Source organism: Anopheles gambiae, chromosome X, assembly GCF_943734735.2.
Source record: "Anopheles gambiae chromosome X, idAnoGambNW_F1_1, whole genome shotgun sequence".
NCBI lineage: Eukaryota > Metazoa > Arthropoda > Insecta > Diptera > Culicidae > Anopheles > Anopheles gambiae.
The window spans coordinates 13231000-13247187 of NC_064600.1; the positions used below are offsets into that span (position 1 = coordinate 13231000).

A 16188-nucleotide genomic window follows, 5' to 3' on the forward strand; every position below is an offset into this window, starting at 1 on the left:
CAGATGTGTATTGCTGAAGAAGAAGGGGGTGGTGAATTAATGTGAAAAATCACAGGACAGACACACATATACACCTGGACACAGTCAAGGACATGAATGCTGCATTCCGCACGCAAGCGCCACCTTCCCCACGTTAAAAAAAAAACACTTTAATAATTGGAGTCGGCGGAGTCAGCTGGTAATAATCGTGCTGGTAGAAGTAAGAAGTAATAAAACAAACAAACATACGTTGTAGTTATCCCCGTACAAAAAAGGGCTCTCGCGCCGTGTTATGCATTTTTTTTGTTTTGTATCCAGAAGAAAATTATTGTTAACACTTCTAGAGAAAAAGGGGAACCGAAAATAGATAGATAATTTGCTTTGCAAAGGGGGAAAACAAGGTACAGTGGGTGAAATGGATTGTTGCGTTATCTTGCCAGAGTACCCGCATGTACGTACGTAATAAGTCCCCATCCCATCTCACGTGACGCGGTTTTGAGTGCATCGATGTTTGTGCTCTGCCAGTCTCCCATCATTACGCAAATTATTTTTCTTTACAGGGTATGCTGAAGCATTTTATTCATCAGCTGTAACTGAAGTAAGTAGCTTTTCTGCCGGTTTGCTTCAACTTTTCAGACACACAGGATGTCCCCGAAATACGCTTTTACAGGGTTTTCCAAGAGTTCCAATAGTGGTGGGACACTTTATTTACTCTTTCTTAACCATGGTCTTGGTTTCTCTATCTTTTGTATAGGAAGTTATTGTATTTCGCATTAAAAAACTTCAACGTATGGGATACCCGGGTATGCCAGGTCGTAGAGATAAGGGGTATCAAAGTAAATATTTTTTAAAAATATTTCGAAATTTATTGAATTATTATTTTATTTATTAATTTTTAAATTTAAAAATTAGTTCATCATGTGCCCTTTATAAAAATTAAATTTCCTTAACATACGTATAAAAATTAAGTAGCTACCATTTTTCAATAAGAGGTTGAATCAGTTTGAAAATGAAAATCATTCCCGGGTATCCGGTCGCATCAATATGGATTGACGGACCAATGATTACACGAGTTTTCGAGAGTTCTCCTAATTTTGGAACACTTTCTTGGCTCTTTGCAGGCCATTCTTTTAAAATTAAGGCAGTTTCTTCTTATGACATTCTTGAACGATTGAATCCTAATGGGTTTGAGTTGAATCGTAATGGGCTGAAAGCAAAAATTGCCTTTTTGAAAAAGCCATTTTAGCGCATGGCTTCAATAGCTTTTGATAATAAAAAAAAAACAATGGAAAGTTTGTAAATATAGCTCCCTAAACCAACTGTGGAGATGATTTTTTATATCTTTCGACTGCTTGTATATTTCTTCTTCTTCTTCTTTGGCACAACAACCGCTGTCGGTCAAGGCCTGCCTGTACCCACTAGTGAAGTGAGCTTGGCTTTCAGTGACTTATTGTTACCATAGCAGGATAGTCAGTCCTACGTATGGGGACACGGTCTATTCGAGGCTTGAACCCATGACGGGCATTTTGTTAAGTCGTACGAGTTGACGACTGTACCACCAGACCGGCCCAATGTATATTAGTGATGGGAAAAATGAAGTCTCTGTCAGAATCGATTCCGGCTAGCTCCGAGGTTTTCTGGAATCGGATCCGGATTTTAAGTCCGGAATAAATTTCCGGAATTGATTCTGGAATCAGAATTGGCTGCGGAATTGGCGCCGGAATTGGTTCTGGAATCGGCTGCGGAATCGGATTCGGTTCCGGAATCGAAATCGGCTCCGGAATCGGAAATGGCTCGGTTTTGGCATCTACATAAGCATAGGCATTTGGGTCCAATGATGAGGCATTTGGGTCCAATGATGATGGTCCGTGATGGTCTTTATTGATAGCCGCAAAGAATCAAAATTTACTAGTAAACGATCCATTCTTATGGAGATTCCCGGACTGATTTCGCTTCTGAAATTTCTTATTTCAATTCAAGAAATGATTCTCATTCCTGATCAAATCCGACAATTCCGATTCCGAAGCCGATTCTGATTCTGGAGCCGATTCCGAAGCCAACTCTGGAATCGGATCCGAAGTCATTTCCGGAATCGGCTCCGGAATCGACTCTGGAATCGTGTAGGCCCAATTCCGTGCTTCCAGCACTATTATCATATCATGAACCCGTTAATTTCTTGCATATGAAGAAAAGCACATGCTTTTTAAAACAATAATTTTGCTTCTTCAAATATACCTCCAACTACTTAATATCATAAACCAAAAGCTTATTTTCTAATGTTTATACTTTAATAATTTAAAATTAAAGTATAACAAAATTCAGGCAAAATTAACTGTCCCGCGACTCTCGTACATTTACAAAATCGGTGTACCCATCACAGAAAAAGTTTGCCGATCGCTGGTTTAGAGCTGGTTTTAGACATCAAAGTAGTTATTTAATATGAAACTGACTAAAGTATTAATTTCAAATTTTAACAAAAGGGGAATTTACTCTGTATTTGATGTGTCAAAGCGGTACAATTTGCTCAAAGTATCGTTATGTTTAATTTCAAAAACAGCGTATCTCATATCCTCGTAAGAGAAATACCGCGTGTCTTGGGGACTACCTGTATTTAAATTCTCTTTTTCATCCAATTTCATTTTCAATCCATCGTTGAGCCTATTCTTGAACTGCATTAACTCTGGCCAGTAATTTATTTATTTTGCTTTTAAAAAATTACTGCCCGGCAGAATTGTCGATGTGCGACAATGGTACAGCTTAATCTCAGATTTACTCGTTTTTAGTTGCCGCTGTCCGTCTTGCTCGCAATTGCTTTGGAAGTTAAGTTACTGTCTACATCGAAAATAGACGACGAAAACCCCTGTAACAACGTTTTGCACCTGCACGGCCTTGCTCGGCCAGCGCCCTCTACACGTGAGAGTGAGAATGTGATGAATATCAAAAGTGAAGTTTTTTTTATATAATATTTCATCACGCAACTCGTCCATTTTAGAGCCCTCTGAGAGATGGAAAGCAAAGGAAATGATTTTTGATTCCCTCAGAACACGAGTTTTCGCATAATTTAATGGTAAAAAGTGTTTTTTTTTATTTCGCACAGTCTGTCATCCGCGACCGCTCAAGGTGCGTAGAGAAAGGTTCCGTTGACAGACTGTCATTTTGGCGAATTGTTTACATTCTGCCGATTGATTGTTGCCCTTGATGAGTTGGTAAAAAAAACGTTTGCCTCTCTTCTTTTAAAATGATTACTAACCTCTTGCTGCTGTTTTTTAATAGCGTTTAGGGTGTTAAACTGATTTATCGTATAAAGCTTTTTTTTACACATTTTGCACAGTTGCCAACGGGGCGAAAGTTTTCGCCCTTCTTGCCAAAGTGGGTATAAGGACTAGGTGGGCTTATAGGTTTGGCGGGAAGGCCATATTGGACGAACGAATGACAGGAGGGGATTCGATTGTGATACGTAGTTTTTCACCCACACTACGACACATCATCCAAAATAGCCATTGGAATTCACACGCATACATCAACAAATGATCGAATCCCCTCCTGTCATTTCGTTTTCATTTTTCTACAGTACGGCTGTCAATTTGTTCGGGATAAGCCCACCTGTATAATAAACCCACTTTGCTTCTTGCAACGCGCGTTGGCAGCTTGCAGCCCACCCTGACGCAAACACACACCTTGGTCGATGCAGTGACACGCCAAACTATTGTCAAAAAATCAATCCCCGCCCCCATCTCTTCCCTCACGCCCGCGTGCCCGTTCGCATGCCCCGTGCCAACCCACCTGTCAGATGCCACGGCTGTCAAACGCGGTGGACAAAAAGGGCACAATTGCGTAAAGAAAGGAACGGAGAAGCAAAAAGGAAAACGGACGAACGTCAAAGCCGTGTAAAATGGCCACTCGGACGGGCTAGGCGAAACGATAGATAGATTTATTCTTTCCCGAACCCCCCACCAAAAAAAAAAAAGCAGATAAAGGAATAAACCCACCACCACCACCCCAAGAGGAACCTGTTGTGTTGTCCCCCGGGGAAAGCCGCAGATTCTGTACGTGTGCGCGCGTCTGTGTGTGTGTGTGTGCCGAAACCGTACCCCCAAACCAAAAACGTAAGTAGAAGCAGGCTGGCTGGATCTTTGGCCTTCCCGGGGTGGAAAGGGGGAAATCCAATCCTGGCAAGCCATCGCGGCCGCTCTCCCCGTCAACGGGCAGCCTCCATCCCCACGGACGTTGATGGTGAAAGGGTTGCGGCGGAGTCGCGAGCGCAAATTATCTTCCTCTTTTTTTGTGAGGCACGAACCCCCCTCCCTCCCATCTCCATCGAAAGGTAGACGGTGGTGGTGGGGAGGCGCCCACGCCACGCAATCCGCTTGGCCTACCTTGCGATGACATCAGTCGCTGCGCTGCGTCCGAAATTCCACCCTGTGTGTGTGTGTGTGCGTGTGCTTGTGTCTGTGTGTGTGTATGTGTGCATGTGTACTTGTACGGGTAGTTTTGGGAAGGTTTCCCTGTGCCCAGTGTCTCGTCCACCCCGTGGAACGGTCGTGTCGTGGAAAATCTGATCCGGACGGGCGTGTGTGTGCACACCTCCGTTCGTTGCAGCTTCCGGCGGCGGTGCAACCACTTGGGTAAAGTGTGCGGGAGAAAGGTGAGCGATGGAGGCACGGGTGTGTCACCATTTGCAACCAACTGTTCAGGTGTTCACCGGAGGGGGGGTGGAGAAGGAATGGGAATGACAGCTTGGTCAAGAAAAGGCAGAAGCGAATCCACCCACCACCCACCAAACCTCTTTCAAGGGGGGGAGGTGCGGAGGAGCAGGAACTGATTGGACTTTTCGGACGCATTCCACTGATGAGTCACGATTTTTCTCTCGAATGGGTGCACGTGTCTGTCTGTGTGTGTGTATGTATGTGCGCGTGCGTGTGTGTGTGTGTGAATGAGAAAGAGAGTGCGTGTCTTAAGAAAAAAAAAGAAGGAGGCCAAATGTCTTTCTATCGCAATCTTACTTTCTTTCTCACCTTAGTTGTTGTTGTTGTTGCTGCTGCTGCCGTTGCTTACGGTAAAAGAAACAAAAAATAATGGAAATTGCCTCAATGCCAAACGTTTTTTTTTTTGTTGCTGTTGCAATTTATAGCAGCAACGCGCAGAAGAAAACAAAAAGCTTCCCCAGATTTGTCTAACTTTCTTTTTTTTCTCCCTGTGTTTTTCCGGTCCGCTGCTGCTGTTCTCTGGGGCGCTTTTCCCGTGCCGCAAAGGATCGTTCTGAGGGTAAACTACCTCCCGCAGTCTCCTGCCGGACGCCGTACGCCGAAAGAAACCACCTCCAAGTGTGTGTGTTTGTGTGTTGCCACCGTGCATCGAGTGCATCGTCATCAACATCAATCAACACATCTCCATCAGTAAAAAAAGACCCGAAAAACCGCACAGTAAAAAAAAAAACAGCTGGTGTGCGGCGTGCGCGCGTTTGTGTGCACGCGCACGTGTGTGTGTGTGTGTAAGCATCCGACCCGCTTTTCCGGGGAGCGGGAAGTGTGCGTCAGCCGCATCTGGGCCTTTGTCACCTGCCTCCCCCCGAGGCAGACAGCAGCAGCCGCCGCGATCAAACACCCGCCAGCCGGAGAGTTAGCCTGGAAGACTCGCGACACCGGAAGATGGAGATCCTCACGCAGTCCCAGGTGCACGGTCTGACCACGCCGACGACCGCCGCCCGCAAGAAGGATGCCGAAGCGAAGGAAAACCTCTGGTAAGCCGACAACCGCGAGGGGTGGTTCTGACCGTTTTTCTTTTTAGATTGCGCTTGCCGCCCCCGGGCAGCAGGCAACAACAGCAAATCGAGTTTTCGACCTCCCCCCCTCCCCCGTACGTTTTGGGCCCGTTGCCGGTGGATGGAAAACGCCCCACATGCACGCACCCTTTCTCTTTTTCCCACGCTCCGCTTTCTTTTTACACCGGTTCTTTGCCGGCTGCTGTTGCTGTGCTGCGATTGCGGCTGCCAGATGTCATCTAGACATTTCCCGGTGGAGAGGAGCATTCGATTTTGATTCAAAACGCTCCAATTTCATCACCTACCCGCTGAGTATGCTTTTCTCGCACTCGGTCGTGAGTTGTTTTGCTTTTTGCGTATTTTGCGCAGGGGATTTATTTTATTTTTCTTTGCTGTATGCTGAGCGTGGAGACTGCAGCATCGCGGCACGAATTCGCGTGTTCACGAATTTGAAATGAAAAAATAACACACAAATTAAAATTATTATTTTTTCATTGTACAGCGTGTGCTAAAACCAAGTCGAGCGATGGTACCGAAAGTAGCAATACAGGTGACCCCCGCGATACGACCCCGCGATCACTTGCTGCAAAATGTCAAGAGCGTCACGAAATATTCATCAACAAAAACAATGAACATATCCCTGGTAGCTTGATGCTCATTGCTGATGCTCACTAAAAGTGCGTCATGACATGCTGTGAACCGTGCTGCCAAATGTCACCAAAACTCACGACTGAAACGAACTTCAAGTCAGCTCATATACACAACTGCTGGTGCGACCAATCACCTGCTTGGTGGCATTTTGCTTACCACACAACTCTTGATCAATCACTTGGTCGTGACATTTGCTGTCGGTGATAATCACGACATTATTGGAATATACTTGGCGGATGGTCCCAAGCAGCAAAATGAGCATTGTTTCTCGCTCTGTCTGGTTTGATGGTCTGTCGGGTCAAACCGAGCGAGAAGAAACATGCTCATGTAGTTTATCGGAACCACTGGCACGCACCGCATATGATGATCACCGACAGAAAATGTCACAACTATGTTACTAACCAAGAGTTTGGTTGCACAAAATGTCACCAGGCACGTGATGGTCGCACCAATTGTTTGAGTCTCACCTCTGATCATCACAGTAGAGCTCGTGACGCTGACATGATTTTGTGTCAGCCAGAATTTGTTATGACGATGACAGTGACATTTTGCAAAGCTGATCACAGTAAAAAAAAGTCATGACATAGTGACTGATCAAGCGTTGGTCGCAAAAATGGTCTCGAAGCATGCATTGATCACAGCAATCGTTTTGAGTATCACCTCTGATTATCACAATTGAGTAGGTGACGCTGACATGGATTTTGTTTCAGTCAGATTTTTTTATGACATTGACAGTTACATTTTGCAGCACTGGTTTCTAACCGAAGTTGAGGAGTCGATATCTAAGACCGTATATTTTATTTAAAACAATGTACGATAATGTATTAATTTTACTCCAAACGTCGTTTACATGATATAAATATTCAAGAGTGGGTAGTTGGAATTTGTTTTTAAATGTGTATCTAACGGTTATCGATGAGAAATCAAAAACAAAATGCGTCGATTTCTTCTCAATGGCAGATTTTAATTGTTAAAATTAAATTGGTGGTATCTGAAAATCGTCGTAACTCGATGGGGGTCCTATCTCGAGGGTTGCCTGTACATCATTATTCAATTTTATGATGATTATGACTTAATGCTCATGTTTAAGCGAACCATATGCTGCAATGATGATATAAAATCATGGAATGATGTAGGCAAATTTGACCAGTAGAATGCAATTTTACGGGCTAGCCTGGTGTAGTTTTTCTTAAACGCATTTTCTCCTCAAATTAAGAAGACAAGCATGAATGATTCATATTCAATTTTGAAATAAAAAGAAGTAAACTCTTAATGCTGCTTTGTCACTAGACGTAAAGTTCATTGTGATAAGGCAATGCAAAATATTTGCTTTTTTTAGCTTTTTAAAGATTTTTTTAATTATGTTTCTAAAGACCGCATTAAATATCATTTGAAACAGGTTGCCAATATTTCAACAATGTCATACAGCATTTGAACGCAACAGTTGCTCGAAAGGTGCAGCACATTTGAGGATACTTTAGCAATACCAAAAACGGTCCATCCGTGGTCCAACCTCATTTCTCACTGCAATTACGAGGTAATCAGATGTATTGTAACATTTGACAAATGCCATCGACGTCATCAATTAATGATCGGTTGCTGATAGCGCTGCAGAAAGAGCCCAGTAAAGGGGAATTCGCGTTTGACCCGTGAGTCCAAAGGTAGCTTATATTGTGTATCTTTAACAAAATAGCAAAAAGGATGAAATTGAACACATACAAATAGGAAAAACGAGTCAAAATTCTTTGGCAACAGAAGTAGGAGGCCTGTATATAGACAGCTTTGAACAATTTTAACTATCGGTTTGCTTCTACCGATGTTCTATTAATGAACACACTCCTTGACGGACATTTTGAATCGAATTTAAAGGTCGAATTTTAGCTTTAAGTATCACTTTAGCATATTTAATGGACAGGGAACAGGCGGCTATCGCAACCAACACTCCATGTTTCCGTTCTGATCGGTGCCGGAACGACGCGTTCATCCGCCGAGCGAGCGTAGTACCATCTAGTAAACGCATGCTGCATTTAAATGAATACTGTTTGCGCCACCCAACACCCACCCAGCACCAAATCAGGCCTACCGATAACGGCTGGAGGGCTGAGAGGGCGAAAGGTTAGGGAGAGGAAGCAGCAGGGAGCGTAAGAAAACACCGTACCGCACGCCAAAAAGGTTCGCGATTAATCCATCGCGAGGTAGAGATAGGTGCGTCTGTGTGTGCAATTTCTGTTTCTGTCAGCGCGAGCTGCTGTGGACAAAATAGAAACGGTAAAACAAACACCACAGACCCCATCCTCCGTGCCGTCCCGTGCCCGTGCGTCACGTGGCATCGGCATGGGTGGACGATGGCGAAGGCGCGAAAGGGGAGCTGGGTGGAAAGTTTGTTCGGACCTCGGCTGTCCGCGCCGAGTATGACTAATCCTGAAGGGAGGAGAAGGGGCCTCGGGGAAGAGGTCTTACGTCATGTTTCTCGCATAAAATGTGCCATCGAATTTGACGATACGTACATACGTACACACACACTCACACACTTCTTCTATATGTCGTCTGTGTGTTGGGTTTTGTCGATGACATTTTTCATGCGATTTTTTTTTTTGTATGTTGTGTTCGTCTTTGCTGCTGCAATGTTTGCTTGCGTCGCCTTATCCCTCATTAGCATACGGAGGAGCGGTCGGGCAAACTATGATATCAGCTGGCTGCGTCCGAAGAGCGCACCAACACCACCACCACCATGTCACCTTCAATCGCTTCAGTCAAACCCATACTTATCATCTTTTTTTTCTTCATCTTGGCAAACCAGGTCGTCCATCCTGAGCGAGGTGCAAACACAGAGCAACACGAAGCTGCCGTCGAACAAATCGGTGCTGGTGCTGGGCGACAATGCGAGCGGCAAGACGACGCTGATCGCGAAGCTGCAGGGCGTCGAGGACCCGAAGAAGGGTTCCGGCCTCGAGTACGCCTACATCGACGTGCGGGACGAGTATCGGGACGGTAAGTATAGTGGGGGGTCTCCGTTCAGGGCGGCGTTTTGTAAATGTGGCCAATTTGCAGATGTCACGCGCCTCAGCGTTTGGATTCTGGACGGCGATCCGGGCCACAACAATCTGCTCAAGTTCGCCCTGAACGAACAGAACTTCCCGCACACGCTCGTCATACTGACGCTGTCGATGACGACGCCGTGGAGCTGGGTCGACCAGCTGCAGCACTGGATGAAGATACTGGACGATCACATCGCGGGACTGAAAATCGATCCAGGTAAACTGGGGGAACCGATGGTGCATTACCATCCGGGAGAAGCAAATCTTTTGTTTTTGGGTTCTGGAAGAAACAGGATATGGAAAAGCTCTCAATTTTATGGCTTAATTTAATTAAATCAGACACGCTGCAAAAAATCACTTTTGTCAGTTTTGTTGTTACCCCTATGCCTTACGGATTCATTTGTTTTAAAATTCTGTGAAACATCATTTTGTTTAGTAGTTTTGGTAGCAAAAGTTTGAATTACAAATTGCACAGAATAAGCAAATTGTAAAAATTGTAATTAAAAATAGCAATACATGAAATTGATTTAGTGTCGTGGTACTGACCTAATCTTTTAATTCATGTAAACCCATTTTGAATTCGCCAAGAGAAATATGCAGTGCAATCTTTCTAAGGCGAATCTGCGAAAGTACAATAATAAATTAGAAACTAAATAATTGGTTAATGATACCCAGCAATACGATTGCTGATATGGTTGTTTTTTTTCTGTTATTATAAAATCCAAGCAAGGTGAAAGCTTTGTAATTTCTATTATTAAAACTAATGGTAAAGATTCGTCAGTTAACAATCGGCAACATAGTGCGAAAAAATGTGTTATCAGTTAAAGCGATAAAGCAAAAGCAATATTGCTTCTTGATGACTACTCTCAGGACCCAAACATTATTGGAAATATTCTGATGGTATTCTTATGGTACGAAAGCCTCAACGACCGAGAGAAAGTACATTTACGAACTATCAAAATCTGTTATGAACAAGTAATGTCACGACCGACAAAAATATCATTAATTCCTCATGACAAAGCTTTTAGACGTTTGTTTTACTCGTAACAAGCAATAGTGTAATTATCGTACTCGTAAAAACAACAATCGAGTTTTTTAAGTGTCTGGTTTTTTTCCAAATACGACTTAAAATATTCACCGCCTGCACGATGTTTTTCAACAGCTGTCTCATTTTGTATTGACACCACAATAACCTTTCAATTCTTACGCATGATTTTCAACACACCACAGCAAAAAGCTGCCAACCTCAGTCCAGAACTGATGTGGAAGAACTGAAACATTATTGTGTTGCAAATACAACATTTCGCAGCTGTTGAAAAACATCTCGCAAGCATTGAAAAATGTTGTAGACATTGGAAATTGATTCGAAAAACCCTGTAAAGGAACAGGCAACGTATTTAGCATGTTTGAGATAGACAACGACCTCAATATTTATGTTGTGGGTGTCATTATTATGTTATATTCATTATTATTGGTTACGATTTGAATAATGTTAAGAAATGATGATTTTTAAGCATATTCCAATCAGAATCCAATTGTTGTCCACTTACAAAAACTTCAAATTCTATTACACACGGTCCAACCCACTCTGAAACTGACCAATAAGAGCCCTGAAATGGTTATTTTTTTTTTCTATCGTACTCCAACAGTGTTTTGGACTATATGAAACGCTGTTACATTACACGTTGGTCCTTGGTTCAAACCGGAATTCCGCTTGTAGAAAGTTTCAAAATTTTCCGCTTGCTGTGTGATTTTAGTTGTGATTTTGCGGAAAGTTGCAAAATTTCACCTGCTGCACGCCAATGATAAACGATTCACTGTCTGATGAAATAAGAAGCCTTTGAGCTGTGCAATAAAATAGGACCTAATTTGTAGTGCACAATTCTTAACGGCTTGACCAAAGAAATCAATTCGGCTTGATTGATGTTAGTAAAAAAATCAAAAAGTGTTTAAAAAATGGAATCTGCAGCAGCAATTTTCAGTATTTAAGCAAAAACTCCTAGATTTCATCAATGTATTTTACATATTTGAAAAACAAAACAACAACATTTTTTGCGCAGTGTGCAATAATTGGCAAATTACCCAAAATAGTGTCAAAGTGTAATTCTCAAACAAACTTTTTATTAGGCAAAACATATTGCTCATGTTGGTCTTAGCGTTAACGCTCGCTTTTCCTTCCTTGCAGAAGAGAAACAGCAGTGTCAGGCACGGTTAACGACGGAATGGCAGAACTACTGCGAAACGATCGACGATCTCGATCCCGGCTCGCCAATCAAACGCACCAACCGGTTGCCGTCGGTGGACGACGAGCTGGACGCGTTGCCCCTGCCGGAAGGCGTCCTCACGACCAACCTAGGCCTCGACGTGGTCGTCGTCGTTACCAAGGTGAGTTTGCCACGGCGCACGGCACAGCCAAAACCCGCACCACTCTACCTTGCCCCTGTTTGGCTTCCCAAATTGTTCACTCCGCACCAGACCGACTACATGACCACGCTGGAGAAGGAGCTCGACTATCGGGATGAGCATTTCGACTTCATGCAGCAGTGGATCCGGCGGTTTTGCCTGATGTACGGTGCGTCCCTGTTCTACACGAGCGTGAAGGAGGACAAGAACTGCGATCTGCTCTACAAATACCTCACGCATCGGATCTACGGCTTACCATTCCGGACGCCCGCCCTGGTCGTCGAGAAGGATGCGGTGCTAATGTAGGTGGCTTCGCTTCTACCCGCATGTGTAGCTTTCACCTCACTGTCACTCCATTCTCTACTTATTCCTCTTCCCTTAGACCGGCCGGCTGGGATAATATGAAAAAGATCAGCATACTGTACGAGAACATGCAGTCCTGCAAACCGGACGACTACTACAACGATATTATTGCACAACCGCCTTCGAGAAAGGTACGCTTGGGCAAACGCTCGCATAGTGGCGCGTCTCCGGGGTGTGTGATTTTTGGTTTTCTAATGATTTTGCCCCATTTGCAGACTGTTTCGAACCGTGAGAGCGAAATTCAGACGGAGGATGAGCAATCATTCCTTGCCCGCCAGCAGCAGCTGCTCCAGCAGGGCCAGTCGCCGGCGCGCGGCGAATCTCCGCTCCGGTCGCAACCGAACAACGGTACCAAGAGCACTCAACGGACTCCGGTGGCCGCCGGTGCCCAGGGCTCACCAAAGAAGGTGAGAATGCCAGGCTGGTGATGAATTTACCAAAATTTTCCCTCATTTGCCGTCGACCACCTGATCGAACGGGACCTAATTTATTGACTCCTTCTCTCTTGCTCTTCTCTTTCTCCCCGTTCAGGTCGATGGTAAGCTTACACCCGGCACCCAGAGCGGCGAGGGCGTGCTGGCGAACTTCTTCAACTCCCTGCTGCACAAGAAGTCGGTCTCGCCCGGGTCGGCGGCGGCGGCGGCCGCGGCTGGCGGTGTCGCCGGCACCGGCAGCAGCCCGCTCAGTGCGTCCTCCTCGCCCGTCTCCTCGCTGTCGCCGCGCGTCAGCGTGCTGAACGGGACGGGCGAGCCGGTGTCGGCGAGCGACAAGCTTAGCATGCGCACCGATGCCGCCCTCGAGCTGGACCGTCTCGCCCGGAGCGTTAAGAAGGATCTGGACATCTCCGCGACGCAGTCCGACTGTTGAGAGCCGCAACCAGCCGCCACCACCACCACCACCACCTTACCTTACACCCCCGTTCGTCTCGGGGGACTTGCGTGATGGGTTGGGTTGATGGGCAATAAACGTCCCTCAGGCGTGTGTGTGTGTGTGCTAGGGGAGCTGTTGTGTGAGGGGGTTTTCTTTTCCCGAACTGTGCTTCTTTTTTTTCGGCTGCTTTCCATTGTTGGCTTTGGCGAGTGGGGCGGTGGTGCAGCACGGGTGAAATACTTGGGGCGCTTGTTGGGGGATTGAACCCCCGCAATGCTGATGGAGAGCGGGAGGCAGGGTCCAGAGGTGGTCGCAAAAGAGAGATGCGTAGGTGGGCTTTCTTTTTTTTTAAGTGATTCTTTTAAATCGAGCAACCAGCATATGCTGAACGTTGTGATGCAACGAGCCAATATCGGTTCGTGATTTTGCCTCCATTTTTTTCCGTTTGGTATTTCTTTTTTTAAAGGGTTTTCACCGTATGGATGAAACCCCGTTCTACCACACTCACGGTTTCGGCGGAAGGGAGTGGTTTCATTCTTTCGCTTTTTTTTTAAATGTCTTTTTTTTTCTCTCTTTCTCTTGTCAAAACGTCGAAAAATCCCAATCGAATGAGTGTGTTGCTTATGTGCGGGGGGGGGGGTGGGGGGGGAGGGGGATCAAAAATCGCCAACAAAGTGAAAGTGCACTCGCAAAGAAAACGCGTAGAGTCGGTGATTATGTTTTTTTGTTGAAAAAATATCGTCTTAATTTTAAATCTGTTATTACTTCTTCGTTTTTGTTCATATTTTCACGGACGAATTTCGTCCATTGGGGAGAGTTAAGCGAGGATAGGCGATGTTGAAATTATCCGTACTACATACCCACATAGTGGCACACACACACACATTGATACCATATGAAGTTTTTGTTTCCTCTCTCTGCTGCTGTTGAAAACCTCTAATTGGGACAATCGGAAAGCTAATTGGAAACCCGAAATCCAAAAACCCTTACTGCCAATTGGAACCACTCTCACCAGTATTAAGCGAGTTGTGTCCCGATGCGGATGTTACCACCCATCCAACGCCCACTGTAAGCTCCCTCTAGCAACACTGATTGCTCTTCTCCTTGAAAAACAAAAACAAAAATACACTCACACCATTTCTCCCTACACACCTGGGGGGGAGTAACAGCATTGTGATAGACGAATATTGAGTATGTGTGTGCGCGAATGTGCGAGTGTGTGCGCGCAGGCTTGGAGGAAATTCTAGCTTAGTGCAATCGGGCTTTGCTTTTGATGTGTCTGTTGGCTTCCATCTTTTTGCACCACCCCGTTTTAAAACCCCTCCTTCGTGTGCATGTGTGTGTGTGTGTGTGAGAGTGTGTCATGCCTGCGCCAACCTTATCGCCTCAGCAGCAACCTCCAGGGAATGAAACAAAAGGGTGAAAGTGTGGAATCCCGTTCAGATATTTATGCTAACTTATGCTAGGGGAGTAGCATTCTCTTCTCACACCCCCTTTCACTCTCTCTCTCTCTCTTTATTTGGCGCGCGCTATCGACAGCTTCCCCTCCCATCTTCGCTTACCGATCGCCGCTTACACAGCAAAGAAGCAAAGAAAAGACACCATTTGGGAGGATTTCTGTTTGTTTGTTTAAAACTAACAGGGAGCACGGGCAGACGAAGCGCATTTAACACGTTTGCTTTGGGAGGACATAATCCTCCTACCCCCCCCCCCCCCCCACCGGGGTTAAAAGGGAAGGGAGAGAGAGGAAGGGAGGTGCAAGGGAAGCGAAAAGAAAAAAAAAATAAGAGGAAAAGAAACCGAATCACAAACGCTCCGATACTAATTAAAGAATTAAAACATTAAAAAAAGCGCACCCATTTTGCACTGCAGCATAACTGCACGTGCAAAACACTGTGGACTCAAAGTGCACGAAAGTGGCGCAGAATACTACCAATAAGGGTGAAATAGAGCGACTAGGAGAGAGAGATAGAGAGAGAGAGAGAGAGAGAGGGAAAGAATAAAAAAACGAATTGCGAACGAAGCGAAGGAAGGGGTTTAGTAGTAGCGAAAACACATACGGTTTAGTAGTTAAAGTTAATATTAATACTATACTATAAAGCAAACAGCAGCATCATCAGCAGCAGCAGATAGGGAAGAAAGATGGAGGATAAGAAAAGTGAGAAGAAGAGAAAAAAAACGAAAAGAAAGAGCGAACAAGCAAACAAGCGAGCATAATACTGCACCCAGATAACCTGCATACTGATAAAATCCTTAATACTTACTCTTTAAAAATATATATACAAACACCCACACACACACACATACATACACATAGACCCACACGTACGTACGCTCGGTAAACGGATTGTCCTGACCTTCCTTCTTTTCCCCCAACCATTCAGCTTCACCAACTTTCCACGGAAAAGCGTATGTGTGTTTATGTATGTATTTGCGAGTGGGTGTATGTGTGTGTGTGTGTGTGTGAAATCCAGAAACAAGAAGGAAATTATATCGTCTTATTTATAATTTAACACTATTGCTACGCTAGGCGACTAAAAAAAAAACAACAGAAACCGGGTAGGGGAAGGTCGCAGGACCGGCAGAGGGAGACGATATACAACACCTCTAGTGCAGCTACTAATCAGCCGCGTGAAACGAAGGAAGGAAGAGAGTGGCCAGAAGGGAGCAGCAGAAGTAGCAAAAGGAACAGAAAAGGCAGGGTTCGAGACCGCGAAGCAACGCGCGCAGTGGATATTATTTAAATCGCGACCGAGTGGCATCGTGACCAAGGGAACGCGAATTGTAATGCTGCGAAGCTATCTACTATTGCTATTGCTACTACCCGGGCAACTACTGCGTACACGCTGCACTGCTAGGGTAGAACGGGGTGGAACCAAGGCGAGAGGGAAGTTAAAAAAATGGAGGAAAAAAATCATACATCCAAAAACAAAAAAAAAACAACAGTACTGCGTGTGAGGCTGAACGCGTGGCGGACGGTGGACGAACGGGAGTGTGGCGTCCGTAACACGGAGACGTCTTCGAAAGGACGAAGCAGGTGGCAGTTTGGCGAATAAAAAAAAACAAGCGACACTAATGTACGCGGTATAACAAGCTAAAGCTGCTGAAGGATGGGTTTTTTCT

General features: G+C 45.0%; 1 protein-coding gene across 1 annotated transcript; it reads left to right on the forward strand.

Moving 5' to 3' along the window:
• Positions 1–3753: 3753 nt before the first annotated feature.
• On the forward strand, positions 3754–16164 carry LOC1272315 (cytoplasmic dynein 1 light intermediate chain 2). The gene is made up of 9 exons (XM_311261.6): positions 3754–4085; positions 5232–5719; positions 9192–9382; positions 9443–9646; positions 11615–11814; positions 11905–12134; positions 12215–12326; positions 12411–12602; positions 12727–16164. Exons 2-9 carry the CDS (start codon positions 5628–5630, stop codon positions 13060–13062), a joined length of 1557 nt encoding a protein of 518 aa, XP_311261.5. The 5' UTR covers positions 3754–4085; positions 5232–5627; the 3' UTR covers positions 13063–16164.
• Positions 16165–16188: the final 24 nt, after the last annotated feature.